We start from the raw sequence: 14,919 nt of genomic DNA on the forward strand, positions 1-14,919 counted from the left end.
AACATCAACGTAAGCAAAGTGTTGCCCATTAAGATAACTCTTCACGTCAGTTTCCTTGTTGTTTAGTAATATATTATGATGAGTGCAATTTGATATTAACAACAATTAACAAACATAAACATAATTTAACAAAGAGGGAGTGCATTGGAGACTAAGTAGATACATAAAATAATTAATCCAATAGATATAGTTCAATCAGTAATATATATTGAATTTATGGAGAATCAAATGTCTCAATTACTGTGGTTGAATTAAAAAAAAAATAGTTAAATATAGGAAAATTCTTAAAACGAGATGCAAGCAAGAATCTTCAGCCCCTTTTCCGGGTTGTTGCTCGCTCACGGGGGGGGGGGGGGGGACTGCACATCACCGTGTGTGTGGGCGCTTTTCTCTACCCATCCAATGGGTCGATGTGGGATATTTCATATTATTTGAAGTGGTCAATAATTCAACCATCAATATCATTACTCTTCTCTTTTACATTTTTTTCTCTCTCTAACGATGGATTATTCTAATTGATATGATAAAACCATAATCTCACTTCTGAGGGACCCACAAATGAAGAAAACTTGCTTGTTTTGGAGGCAGTCAAATCCACCTCTTTTTCCTTCTCTTTTCCCACCCTTAAATCCCCCCCTTCCTCTCACCTTCTTTCTTAAGAAAGCCATTCTCTTCCCTATTTGATTCACACCTCCGCACTCTCTCTATCACCAATCCCTTATATCCCCCCTCCACTTAGCTGAACATAATTCACCACTTCACCATCAATTTCCCCTCCAATTTCCCATTTATGATCCATTTGGCATTTCATCATATTTCACCACTTGTCCTACTCCACTTGGATGATTTCCTAACGTATTGTTTTCACAAATCCTTGTTCTTCATCAGCTAATAGTTTGAGTCCAACGAATTCAGCAACACTATAGATATATGCTATATCTTCCTTTCCCTATACATTTTCCTTCCAAAGTATCTCTAGTTCTCTACAAATCAACGTGGCACATTTTTTAGCCTAAGAAAAGCTTTAGCTGCAACTCAAATTCAAAGTGTAAGCCTTTCTTGTTTTTATTAGTTTATCTTCACCAATGGAAGAGAACTTTAAGTGTGAACAAGTTGGTCTCATTGATGAGCTAATGCAAGGGAAGGAGCTAGCAAAGCAGCTCTGTGACCATCTTCTAGTCTCATCATCATCATCATCATCTTCTCATGAAACAAATGAAGTCCTAATTGAGAAAATACTTTCCACCTATGAGAAAGCACTTGCCATGCTGAATTGCAAGGCTGATGTAGGAGAAAGTAAGGCCAAGAATGGCAGCATGATGGATTCCCATTGTCCTCTCACAAATGGTAGCCCCAAAAGTGAGGTCTTGGAGCCTGAGGTTAAGAACAAAAATGTCTTTAAGAAAAGGTAATGTCAAAAGTTCTTTTTTACAGATTATTGTTTCTTTTGAACATGGAGTGAAAAGGTTCATGTTCTGATTTCAATTTGGGGTTCTCTGAATTTGTGCAGAAAGACCATGTCAAAGTTGACAGAACAAGTGAAGGTGCGCTTGGGAACAGCACATGAAGGATCCCTGGATGATGGCTATAGCTGGAGAAAATATGGACAGAAGGACATTCTTGGAGCTAAGTTTCCAAGGTAAAAATTTGTGTTTTTTTCTCTCAAATATGCATGATTGAAGTTTTTTTTACCATAAGGGAAAATTTGCATAATTTGGTAGTATTTGAATATGACAGAAATTAGAGAAAGTTTCATCTATATAGCCCTTTTGATATACTATTATTGTAGTTAGTGCCAAAGGTCACAGTTAGGTACCCTCAAACAAAAATAACAAAAATATCGTTGGCCAATGGGCCAATGGAGTCTAAAGAGGGAAATAAATAAGCAAACAAATTTTGGCACGCCTAGCTCATGTTCCCTCGTTGTGATGTTTATCACTTTTCAGCGCGTGAGAACGAGTGAGTGAGGACAAAAGTGCTTTTTAGAAAGACAAGTAAGACTTATCCAAAGGACAACGTTAGCTAGATTGAATTGACTACAATTGCAGCTTTTTAATGAATGCACAAAGTGCCATTAATACTGAGGCTCCAGCATGTATCCTGCAATAAAGAAGGGATGCATTGGTACATTAGAAAAATCCGACAGCCTTATCAAGTTTGAGGACATTGATCGTTTAAATGCCATGTTGGTCTTAAAAGGTGTGGCAGGCCATGTAACCTTTTTATTTAGCATTAAAAACGGTTACTATGTGCAAGCCGAATTCACAATTGTAGGATAGGGGGACAGATAAAAATACGGCTTTAACATATGGAGCAATGTACCCTTAGGGTATGTTTGGGAAACCGTTCAAATCATGTTTTGATGGGAGTTTCTCACTTTCCAATGTAGAAACGGAGAAGCACGGGGAAACTTGCTTTGAGTGGAACCGGATTACGTTTGATGTAACTCCTGTACAAACACTACAAGTCTATATAATCTTTAAAGCTACCATTGATCATTCCAATTACTGAGGCATTCTATTTTACATTGAAGCAATCCATGATCATGTTTTTCTGACAAACTGTGGTTTGCATTGCAGAGGATATTACAGATGCACGTATAGAAATGTACAAGGATGTCTGGCCACAAAGCAGGTGCAGAAGTCAGATGAAGACCCAATGATATGTGAGATAACCTACAAAGGAAGGCACACATGCAGCCAAGCAGGTCACTTAAACAAGACAGTGGCACCCCCATCAAAGAGAAAGGTGAATTTTTTGGGAGCAAATAAGCACCAAACCCATCAAATTAAGAATCAAATACAGCAAGAGAAAATAGAACAACCACCAGAGACATTTTTCACTTTTGGATCCTCAGGCCTTGAAGTTAAAATAGAGGACATGGACCACAAGGAGGACATGTTCCCATCATTTTGCTTTTCTTCTCCATTAAAAGAAGGGTCAGAAAATGGGGACAACAACAGCCTTTTCTCATATACCATGATGGAGAACAACTTAATGGAAAACTTCTCTCCTACATTCATATCTCCAACAAGTTCAGATATAGAATCAAACATTTTCTACCACTGGGGGAGCACTGGAATAGGCCAAAGTGTGCAAAGCTCAGAGTCTGATATCACTGATATAGTTTCAGCACCAACTTCAGTCACCAATTCTCCAATAATGGACCTTGATTTCTTCGATAAGATCGATTTCGACACAGATTTCCCTTTGATCCCCTCGGAACTTTGCACTTGATAAATTGTCCCACTGCAAAGTTAACACCAAGTATATAATTTGTATGCGGATTAACAGTGAGTTTTGTAGATCCTGACTACCAGCATAACCGAGGGAAGGAAGTCTATAATAATCATAGATCATGTCAATAAATGAAGACTGTGAAACTTCTCTCTCGTGCTAGTTAAGAGAGTTTTCATTTACCTAGGCTGAAATGTGAAAATAATTTGTAGGTTGTAGCTTAATTTAGTCTCTTGTGGTTTCTCACTTCAGTTGTAGTATTGTCATTTGTCGTGCTTCAAACAGAACAACAAATTGTGAAATAAATGAATTTTGTCTAAAATTATGGTCAAGATTTTGAAAATTGGCCCACGATCACGATTTCAGCCAACATGTCAAGATTTTTAGAATTATTGTAATTGCAACTCCATCGGCTGCAACTGACTACAATTTGGCACATCAAAGATCATGACAAAATCGCAACTGCAACCACAATTTTTTTTGGTAGGCAACTGAACCACAATTTTAAACCTTAATTATAATCAATGCACCATTTCACCAAAGAAAATACAGAATTATGAAAAGTGGCCTACTAGTTATTGACAGATTTCAGATACTTCCTCAATTATGCATTATTAGTTGAGCAAAAACAGCTACATATTGTTCTTCCATTAGAACTGGGACCACAACTATTATTCATCAAGACAACACTCGTCTTGACTCTAAAAGGCTAAATGGAATCCTAATTCCTCACAAGGAAACAAATGCATAAAGGATAATTGGAGATTGTATGCATCTGGCTCTCAAACCTCATCTATCGTTTAGAATATTTGTGGATTGTCTTAATTCCCAACAAATCATGCTTCTCTGAATCTTATAGTAAGATGTATGTTAATCTTGGTGAATAAGCATCAACCTTATTCTCATTTTGTGGGACAAAGGTGATGAAAATAATATGCCACCCCCCATTTCAATTTCTGACCACATCAAAAAAAAAAAAAAAATTCAATTTGACTCAAGTCATACCAACTAATGTGGCACGATGATTTTTGTCTCTTTCTGTGGGAACTGTGACTGGGAATGAAAGCACTAGGGCAAATGTCTATTATCTTGGTACCGAAAACAATTATTCACTATGTGAATTCAGAATTTGACTAATTTGTTGGTTTATTTGTGATAAGTTGCACAATAATAGATAACTCTTTATTTTGTTTGAATTGCTTCGTCTTTTTTAAAGATCATGTTCAATGTTAAGATGTTTATAGTCAGCACAAAGAATTGAATAATAACATATATTAAGTCGTTTTTTTCCTTTCCTTTTCTCAACTATTTTGATAGAAAAAAGGTCTTAATCTTTGCAGTTTTTACTCATTTTCAATCCTATCCAATTATAGTTTTTCAATTTAAATAAGTTCTTTTTTTAAATAAGCAAAGGTGGATTAGAAGTCAGAAATGTTGGTGATCCCAACTGACAACTAGGTTAACACCACAGCAGAACTAATTAACAAAGGTCAATACAAAACCATGGGAGGCAAAACCAAGCCCATGCAAGCAAAACCAGTTTGGGCGACCTATTCTGTTAGTATTATAAGTTGCTACCAAAAAATTTGAGATAAACTCCCACCAATGAAAGTCATTTAAAGAAGAGACTATGGAGATAAGCGTATAAGTACAAGCATTGTCCTCTCTAAAAATATGATCAACATCAAAATTCATATTTGTCTAACCAAAGTTTTACAATAAAGCCATCTGTTTTTAACGGACATGACACCAAATTATCATTTCTAAAAGCTTGAACCACCATGATGGAGTCACACTCCAACCATAAATTCCGCCAACCATTCTTCAATTAAATAAGTTCTTACACTTCCAATTGTCCTTGCAGCATGTTTTCGTTATAGCAAGTCAGCAACTATTAATTTAGTGCTCAATGAAAAAAATAATATTAAAATGAAGAGCAAGTAAATAAAAGACTTAGAAGAAAGGAACACCTCCTAGAATAAAAGATCTAGAGCGTCTACTATATGTTCCATAAAAAAAATGGAATATCTGATGATTATGTAAAAAGAATAGAATATCTAAAGGAGTGTCTACTAGACAGAGAAGCAAATATTGGGCTAGCTAACTAATTGACAGCAGAAAGCCAGAGACTATTTCAAAATTACATTTAAGAAAAATAACTAATTTATAGAAAAACTATTGGACTAAGCTTAAAATAAAATAAAGAAATTATACGTACAAAAATTTTGATATAATTGACATTATTTTTAATCACGTTCCAAAGGTATTTTTTGTGGGGTGCCAAATTCTGGTTAGTGTTGTCCAAGATATTTTGTCGCCTCTTGTGCAAATAAATGGAGGCTTTTTCGAATTCATGAGAGATTAATTGTCTGTTACAAGAGGAAGTCCCAGCTAATTAGGATTTGTCTTCATCTGCTACTTTTGGTACGATGTTTACATGACAGAGATTAATGATGTGTTTCATTCGAGGAAGAAAAAAAAAGATAAAGGATGTCTTGTTGATTCATGTGGCACACTGAGTCAAAACTATCCAACCATTGTGGGAATAATTAACAATATACTGTATACTTAGGGAAAATGTTGCAACTCCAAGTTCGAGAACCAAATGCATACATTAGAGGTTCCAAACATTTGTTTTTTATTTTTTTTCTTCTAAAATTGAGTTTATACAATTTTTATATAAAAAGAATATTTTACATAACACAAAAAGTTTAATGTCTATCCCTATATTATCATTTAATCACAAATTACCGTTTGAATTACTTTAAAATAATTATTTTAAAAATTAACAAACTTAATTTAAATTTGTGATTAAATGACTTTTAATAATGTATAATCCTTTTATCAATAAAAAAAACACTAAAGAGGGAGATAGTAATAAGAAAAAAAGGTTCCAAACATTTATTTTATTTTATTTTTCTAAAATTGAGTTTATACAATTTTTATATAAAAGAATATTTTGCATAATAAACAATACGGAAAAAGGGCGATGGTATAAAGAAAAGGATATAAAATACTAAAAATTACCTAAGTCCACCCACAATTAACCTCTGTTTATTTCTTTTGGGCTAAGAGAAAGTGAAGATTGCAAAAATGAAGATATTAAAATGTAAATATCAAATTAAGTGATTAGACATAAATGATAAATCATTAATATATTAAAGTTAAGATTGAATTATTTGGGTAGTACTAAATTTAATCATTAAAAAAATAATTATTCATTCAAATTTAATTATCTTCTAATTTAAAATTACTTAAGATCCTTTTTTTTTTCTCCTGATTTTTGCAACGCTGGACATCGAGTAAAGCCCAGCTGAAGGGGGAAACGTTGCATGAGAACTTGAAAGAGGGGACACCTTTGCACTCTGGTGGACGGAGAAAAAAATCTGCTCTATCCAATTGACGGACTGGGCCTTATTGGGCTTTTATTTGGGTAGTTGTTAAGCATAACACCCTTTAATTATTAATGCACCTCTCTTTTCTATTTTTTTTTTTAAAATTAAATTTACATAAACATCCCCATCCCCAACCCTTATCTCCCTCACCCCCTCCTTACCTCCCTTCCATCTTAATTTTACAGCACCATTTAGCTATAAACAGATTAGGAGTTTTACTAGAATTAATTGCTTATAAAAGGAGAGTAGCATGTATCAATTTCATTACGCGAATCAATTTAGTGAATGAAGTTTTGAGTAAATCTCTGTTAGTGCGTGAGTGTGACATTGCTGCCAATCCCTCTTGCTTGCTCAACTGCCTTTGCTGGCGACATTTGCTTAATGTTGAAAACAACAGGACATGGAATCAAAGACTACTTATATCTCAGCATTACACTCTTCTAAGGTTGCAACTCTCTCCTAGCCTTTTCAGAATTTGTGCTGAAATCCTTATATCATCCAATTGACAACCTTATATCATCTGCACCTATGGTAGGTTTTACATTATTCACTGTAATGACAGGAAGGTCATGAGAAGATCTGGAACCGGTATCTACATCAAATTAGTTCATCCCCCACTCCAAGAGACTTTTGATTGTTTCATCTTTTTATTAAAATTTGTTTTCATCTTTTATCTTGTAAAATAGTCATTTTAGTGTTTTATCTCTTAATTTTGAGTGGTTATTGTCTTTCTGAACTAATGATGTTTTGGATTTTGTGAAGAGTTTGAATTTTTTTTATCAATTCAAAATGTAAAATTTATCCTATTATATCACTTAGGTGGTGAATATGGAATCCAATTATTCTACAGTTGAGCTTACGGAATCTCCACGATTTTACGTAGAATCGTGAGTTTAACAACCATGCCAACAACTAATTCCACACTAAATAGAGTTTACTCAAAAGGCAGCAATAGAAACTACTACCCAAAAGGCAGCAACAAAACCCACTACCCACCCTTGATGAAGCCATAATTTCAATTAACAGATAATCTGTCCATGTTTGGGGAACCACCTTAGTGTTGCCAGAATTCAAAACTAAGCATCGTTTCAAACTTTCAATTAACAGGGATTTCAATTAACAGATACTCCCTTAATTTAGCAACAAAACCCAAAATTCAACACTACAATAAAACTAACAATAACCCTGCCAGAATTTCAATTAACAAATACTCCCTTGATAAGCATCGTTTCAAACTTTCAATTAAGAGATGAATTAACAAAGAAGCTTTGAGAAATAAAATACCTTAGCATCGTGGAGCAAAGCTCGGAGCTAGGTCAAGAAATGAGAGCTTTCGACGAATGAGGATTTTCAAGTTTCAAACAATGACGAAGACCACCACAATGAGATTAGTTCAGTAGTCCAGCACGACAGCGATGACGACAACCACCACGATGCGAGTAGCTCAACAAGAGTCATTTTGGGGGGTTAGTAGCTTGAACAAGGTAGAGTGAGTGGGTAGAAAGAGTCGCGAGAGTTATTTTTGGAGGTTGTTGTACGACACCACTTTGAGTTTTTATAAACTCGTGGACTCGGAGCAGACTTACGAGTCTATCCAAACTCGTCCTAGTCTATGCAAAATCGAACGGTTCTATTCCAATTTCAATTCTACTTTCGATTTAACTTGCCAATCCTTTGTAGAATCGTAAAATTTTACGATTTAAATCAAAAGTTTAACAACCATGGTTGTTGGGATTAAAATATAAACTTTTTACATTATCATGAGTCCATCACAAATTGAGAATTAAAATATTTCATCTGGATTCATATGTAAATAAAAAAATGATTTTATATGTTAAATTTAAATATAACTAAATTTAATTAAGTTTATTATATTTAATATTATCATTTTAAAAATATTATTTATTCAATTTTATTTTTAATCATTCTTTTTTATTTATAATAATAAATTCTAAAGAAATATATTTTAAAAATATTTTTATTTTTTATTTGAGATTAAAAAAATTAAATGATCTCAACTCATTGTTTTTGTTTTTTGTTTATATATTAGTAAGAGGTTTCATAAAATTATGGTCTTATGTGGGGTCACATAGGTAGGGCAGGAGAGCTTACATTGCCGATTTCGTTTCATTTGTGAAAAAGAGGAACCTGAGAGAGAGAATCAGAGGAAGAAGATGATCTATAGGAAGTGGAGTCTCCTTACCGGCCCGGTCGCCATTCTCGGCGGCGTAGTCGTCGCCATCGCCGCCGCAAACGTCATCTTCGTCAAGAATGTAAGTTCCTTTCTTCCACTCTCCAAATCCCATCACTCCCTTTGAGCACTTAATTCAACCCCTTATTGGTTTGTTCCAAAGGAGCGATTTTGATTGGTTTTTCTGGATTTGGGTGCTGATTAATGATCTGGGTCTTCAGTAATTTATTGAAATTCTTAGTTTTTTTAGATTTACTTCTGTAATCTCGCTAGTCTCTGATATGCTATCTCTCATTAGCTAATTTGTGTTCATTTAATTCATTTTGATTTTTGAATGAAAATGGAATTTTTAAGAAAGTTTAGTTGGTTGCCTCCACCGGTTGGACTATGGATGTTAATTGCTTGCTCCTGATCCTGAAGATTAGGGATTCCTCCGTATAAAAATAAAATTAAAGGCATATTAATTGGGTTTGTGTGGAGTCCCCTGTTTGTTTTTTTTATTGATTAAGAGCTAGTACTGGGCTGAAGTATTAATCAACTTAGCTCTATTTTTTTGAAATGGATTATTAGATGTCATAACATAGGAAGACAAGAGAACCGCGTTTGGGTTTCATTCTTGATTTTTTGTTGTTCAAACTTTAAGGGGTCCTTCCTCTTCCTTATGTGTAGCATGTGTGTTCCCTGGGGTGTTTTGTTGGTGTATGGGAGTCAATTGCGTAGGGTTTTCCAGTTAATATAAAGAAGACAGAAGTTTTCTACTCAAACATATTATTTCACTTTGTGATAGGCCAAACAAGGGACCATCGAATTTATAGTAACAACCAAATTATATTCTACTAGGTGAGGTTGCTGATGAATCAACCAAGTCCAAGACTATTGAATCAAAAAACAAATTCTAAGCAAAAATCATTTGTAAGAATTGCTTTCTCAATGGTTTGTCCTAATATTTAGAGGTTGAGTTATATCACTCAGATCAGTTTTTGTTGCATTTTTCTGGTTGTTGTTTTAAAAAGTGAATATATTATTAAGTGATTGTAATTTATTTTTTTATTGTGCTTTACAGGATCCTTTCCTCAAACCAGAGGAGAGGAAGTATGAAAATGAACCTGCTACCAAGTAGGAGAAAAGAGACAACAGAAGTTTGCGTTTTGATGTCTTTTAAACCCTGATTTATGAGCTCTGTATACTGTTTTGCAAGACATGCTCTGGGTAGTTAATAAGATTGAGATTCTGAATGGAGTCTGGACTCTGGAGCACGGGCCCTTAGTTTAGAACTAACCTTCCAATGTTCTAGAAAACTGGTTCATATTTCAGAGATCCTTATTTTTCTCTTCTGTACAATGTCAACTGCAAATGTTTAATATGGTTTCTAATCTTCCTTTTCTTTCTTTTATCCCTATCAATTTGCTGTTAATGCTTGCCTTTTTGGATTATTATGGCAAAATTTACACCTTGTTGTGCTTAATGCTTGGATTGTTTCATAGAGATGGCTTATAAAATTTAAATGTTAGACTGATGCTTGTATCTTTCATATGTGATTAACCTAGCTTCAAGCATAAGATGTCTTATAAAACAGAAATCCCATACAATTTTGGATATTGGGCATTTAGAGTGGTAGCTATGAACATCGATACAGACATTTGCTTCACTAATTTTGTATCTATATTCAATACGTATTTGATGCTGATCTTCTTAGATACTTTACCAGTGTGTATTTTTAAAGTATCAAAATCTTTTAAAAAAAAAAAGAGCTACGAAAATCTAATGTAACTAAATCAAACACGACAAGCATTGTTCTTTAATGAATAAAAAAATTGAAATTATCCACTCTATGAATGATATTAAGGAATGAGATTGATATTTTTCCCAATTGTGAAAGTGATTTATGATGACAATGATTTATAATTTTTATAATGTTTATAGAAATGTCTAAAAAGTATGTTCTTAACTTGGATTTGCAAAATCATAATTATATATTATGTTTTTATGAATTTTTATACACATTTAGATATAAAGCTTACATGTATTGTATCATATGTATCTTTAGAATAATTATATTGTTGTATCAAACACTTATCATGTCTGATAAACATCTATATGGACATCATAGGGTGGCAGCAATCTGCTACTGTTATTTCAACATTGGATGTCATTCAACAAAATAGCACAAAATTACAGGTTGAAATTTCAGTTTGCTATATGGCAACAAATATGGATGTTTCATTAGCCTTTAACAAAAATGCTATTTCATACATGTTTTACTTACACATATGAAACGAATCAAGGGAAGAAACTTGGTGGTTATGCATGAAAAGTCAAATTTGCTTTGCAGCTTACTAAGCACACCAGCTTCAGCGTTATTCAATCCAGAGACTTTACCTCTTCATCTAAATATGAAAATAAATAGGTATACATGCTCACAAAAATTATGGTGAAAAGGACATAAGATGAGTTTATACTTGAGTGCTACGGTTTACATTTGTATCTTGCAAGCTTTATTAAGCTATACAATTCCATGTACAGATGGAAGCTCAACCTAATGGCTTTGTGTATAAAACTGCCCTTTGCAAACTAATAAAGGTATTGGAAGAAACTACCATGCAGCAAAGAATCCTGAATTTCAAATGATCATATTTGTAACCAGCTTCAAACCCTGATGATCCGGTGACATATTGTTTATTAAGCATTGAGTAGCATTTGCAAGATTATGTCATTCCATGAGTCAATTGGTCCTGGCAAACACCAATGTAGACAATCATTCTGAACTTTGGCATTCTTGTCTTTTGCAAATGGCTGAAACTTTCTGTAAGGTCCAGGATGTCCATCTGGTCTCAGCAGTGAAAGGAGAGTTGTGTCCAAAAGTTTCAAGTTCACCCTTTTGGATCCCAGAGAAGCAGCCTTCTCAAACTCTTCAAGTTCAATACCTCTCATGATGGAATCTACATCTATCATATGTATCTGACCCTCTTTGAAGGGTACAGTTCTATTGCAATACCCTCCACTAAACCACTCCCCATTCTCAAAGTGGTCTGGTGTGGTGGTTCTGAAGAGGACAGTGGCTTTGTGGTTAGACTTTGTAAAGAACTTGAAAACTTCTTGTAGTACTCTGCGGTACGCATAGTCGAATCCTAGCTCTGTTAAGTTCTTTCCAGGGCAGTAATGGCAGCCCGTGACTGTTTTGTTTTCATGGTAGATTGCAGTCTTGAGAAACCATTTTCCACCACCAATGACAACATAATCAAAATTCTTATACTGGTTGGTCCACTGGTCGAGCGTGTCCAGATAAAGCTGTATCTCTGAAGAGGTAACTCCATTAAAGTCCTCAAATATAGCTGCTTTGACAAGGAAAGGGGTCCAGATTACTGAGAGTGTGAAGTTGTGAGAACGAAATTTCCATATCTTTGATCTATATTCCTTGTCATGGTAGATCTCAACAGCTGGTTCCACCTGCAGATAGAATAATTGGAATTTGATCTAATAACCCAATGTGTAGGACCAAATAAGCAGACACTACACGATGCCACAAATAGTTATGCCAGGTATGTTTGTAGGGACAAATCTAATGGCACTAATGACTACAGCACAGCAATTCGTGGAAGAAGCATTTGAAGCAATAAATTCAGTTAGACCAAGTTATTGAGACCAATGAATCCCTTGTTCCTAAACATTTAAAAGAAAAAAATGTTCATGGCTCAAAACTAAGAACATGGTATATTATGTTGTGGCAACAACAAATTGAGGAAGATCAAATGGCAATAGGTAATGTAGTGATGGACACAACTTATTTTACACACTGCAGTAAGTGTTATAATCATGGAAAGTAAAATCTCAATTTTCACACTAATTATTCAAAGTTAATCTTGAAGATTTGGTATACTGTGTACGTAAACAAGTCTTTCAACATCCAAGGTAGGTAAAGCTGCTTGGGAAAAGACACTGTAGTATATACTGTTGAGTCTTGAAGGCTGTGGACCAATCGTATAATATAAGCAACAGCTGTCATCCACAAATGGAATCAACATCTTTTATCACAATGAAAAAGATTATTATGCATAAAATGACATGCAGTCCAAGCTGTGGAACCTTAGTGCTTGTAAATCATAGAGTGAAAACAACTAATAGACGATTGATTTTGACCACGATTCATGATCGATAGACTAGACACACTATAAACAATGAAGGTGCAACTACAGAACTACTTAGTTAATACTATCATGAAATCACATGACTTCATTTTAAATTATTGGAATCTTGGCCTTTACTAAATCTAAACACACAAAAAAATTAAGAAAGGTAATGTCACACTTATTTATTAAAAATAGGCAAGCAAAAGAAAGTGGAGGGAAACACAAGCAATGCACACCTACTAAGTAAATTTGCATGAGCTAAAATTTACAATACCTTAGAGAGAATGCAAAGTAGGGACTGAACTTGGTTGCGGGAGATGGAATCACCAATAAAGGACATTGATTTATTTCTCATGAATTTGAGAAACTTTCTGGGATTGAACTTAGGCAATACACAGTCTCGTGGGCTCCACCTCCAGTAGAGGTACCCTGAATCAGGACGTCCATTTTTCATACAATTTTGATGAGGCTCAATCACACGGCAGCTCTCATTAGTGTACACTGGCCCAGATAGGTCTTGCACCCAATTTCCCACAAAAAGATCACATTTTTCTGCAATTATACATTTACAATGCACATTACCATTGACATCACAAGCTAAACACCAACATAAGCACTTGACATTACTCAAAATTTATCTAAGATTGTGCTTTCTTTGTTAAGAAAAAGAACTAGTTGTTTTATATGATTTGGCAGCATCAAAACTTTTCATTTAAATTAAATTCCCACTCCTTTTCCAATTTCAAGCAAGTAGCCCACGAAACAAGGTTTTAAATTGTAGCCGCAGTTGTAATTTTTGTCGCGATCCTCGGTATTGCGAAAAAATTGCAGATAAATTGTCACATGAACCCCAAAAACCTTGACATTACGGCCAAAATTGCGAAACCTTACCAAGAAGGAAAGTATCAACAAGTTAAATTAGTTGAATTTTCATTTTAACACTCATTAGAAGACTTGATGAAGAAGAACAACAGTTCCCAAAAATGTAGAAACAGAAAGCCTTGGTGGATGGTTGGTACATTCCATGACAACCCCACCAACTGAAAGAAAAACCATGTAAAGCCAGAAAATCTAAATGGTTCCAAGCAACTAAAATTAGAGGAAAGGAGCAGAAATGGTTGGTTGGTACATTTTCATGATTTTGTCCATAGACAAATTTTTCTGCTTTGAAACTCAAACAAGACTTGCCACTTCATGCATATCTCATAAAAAAACAAAAATTTACTCACCACAAGAAAGCAAAATTCCCTTACCATTCTTGGAGATTTGTGTCTGGTTCTGATCATTTTCTGGGAAGTCATCAGAATCCTGAAGAACAGAGGAAGCGAAAACCGGGGACTCTGCTTTTGCCTCTTCCAGAGGAGGAGGTGTCTCCACCACCACTGATGAGAAACTGAATGAATCCCACAAGAGAAGGCGAACGACAAGACCCACCAAGAAGATTGAGACTCCTAACTTCACACACCAATGGTTGTGCTTTTGCAGGGACAATGGACCCGAATCAGACCTCACTCTCTTCACCATCTTGTGTCAGAAACAGAGCAAAGGTGGAAATGGAACCACAAAAAACTATGCTACTTTCTCGTGAAACGGTGCTGTTGAGTAATTATTATAGGGAAATGGAAGCAACTGATTATATTGAATAAAGGAACCTGTTTTCTGCGTACTCCTTGTTGGGATAATAACGTTTGCTGATGCAAAAACACATTATGTGGCATGTACCATGTGGCAGCCTTAAATGGTCAAAATAAAACCAAAATAAATTAGTGAACTTCCTTTGATAGCGAAGAATGTGTGTCATTTGGTCTAACTGTCAAATAGAATGCTCTTTTTATTTTTTTAATCCATGTGCACGTGTGATGTTCAAAGATTTTTACCTTGAAACTATGATTTTGGTGAATTTCACATTGTACTTTTGGTAAATTCGTTCATATATTTTTGTAACTATGATTTATTGGACATGTAACTA

General features: G+C 34.6%; 2 protein-coding genes across 2 annotated transcripts; one reads left to right on the plus strand and one right to left on the minus strand.

Annotated features, from left to right (window-relative positions):
- Positions 1-657: 657 nt before the first annotated feature.
- Positions 658-3,539, plus strand: WRKY55 (WRKY transcription factor 55). The gene is made up of 3 exons (NM_001255746.2): positions 658-1,408; positions 1,511-1,639; positions 2,580-3,539. The coding sequence occupies exons 1-3, from the start codon at positions 1,086-1,088 to the stop codon at positions 3,235-3,237; spliced, it is 1,110 nt and encodes a 369-aa protein (NP_001242675.2). The 5' UTR covers positions 658-1,085; the 3' UTR covers positions 3,238-3,539.
- A 7,637-nt stretch (positions 3,540-11,176) lies between these two features.
- On the minus strand, positions 11,177-14,683 carry LOC100305942 (PMR5N/PC-Estrase domain-containing protein). The gene is made up of 3 exons (NM_001248360.2): positions 14,204-14,683; positions 13,225-13,502; positions 11,177-12,270 (listed from the first exon to the last, which is right to left on the minus strand). Exons 1-3 carry the CDS (start codon positions 14,472-14,474, stop codon positions 11,503-11,505), a joined length of 1,317 nt encoding a protein of 438 aa, NP_001235289.2. The 5' UTR covers positions 14,475-14,683; the 3' UTR covers positions 11,177-11,502.
- Positions 14,684-14,919: the final 236 nt, after the last annotated feature.

This window comes from Glycine max, chromosome 7 (genome assembly GCF_000004515.6).
Source record: "Glycine max cultivar Williams 82 chromosome 7, Glycine_max_v4.0, whole genome shotgun sequence".
In the NCBI taxonomy this organism is placed as follows: domain Eukaryota; kingdom Viridiplantae; phylum Streptophyta; class Magnoliopsida; order Fabales; family Fabaceae; genus Glycine; species Glycine max.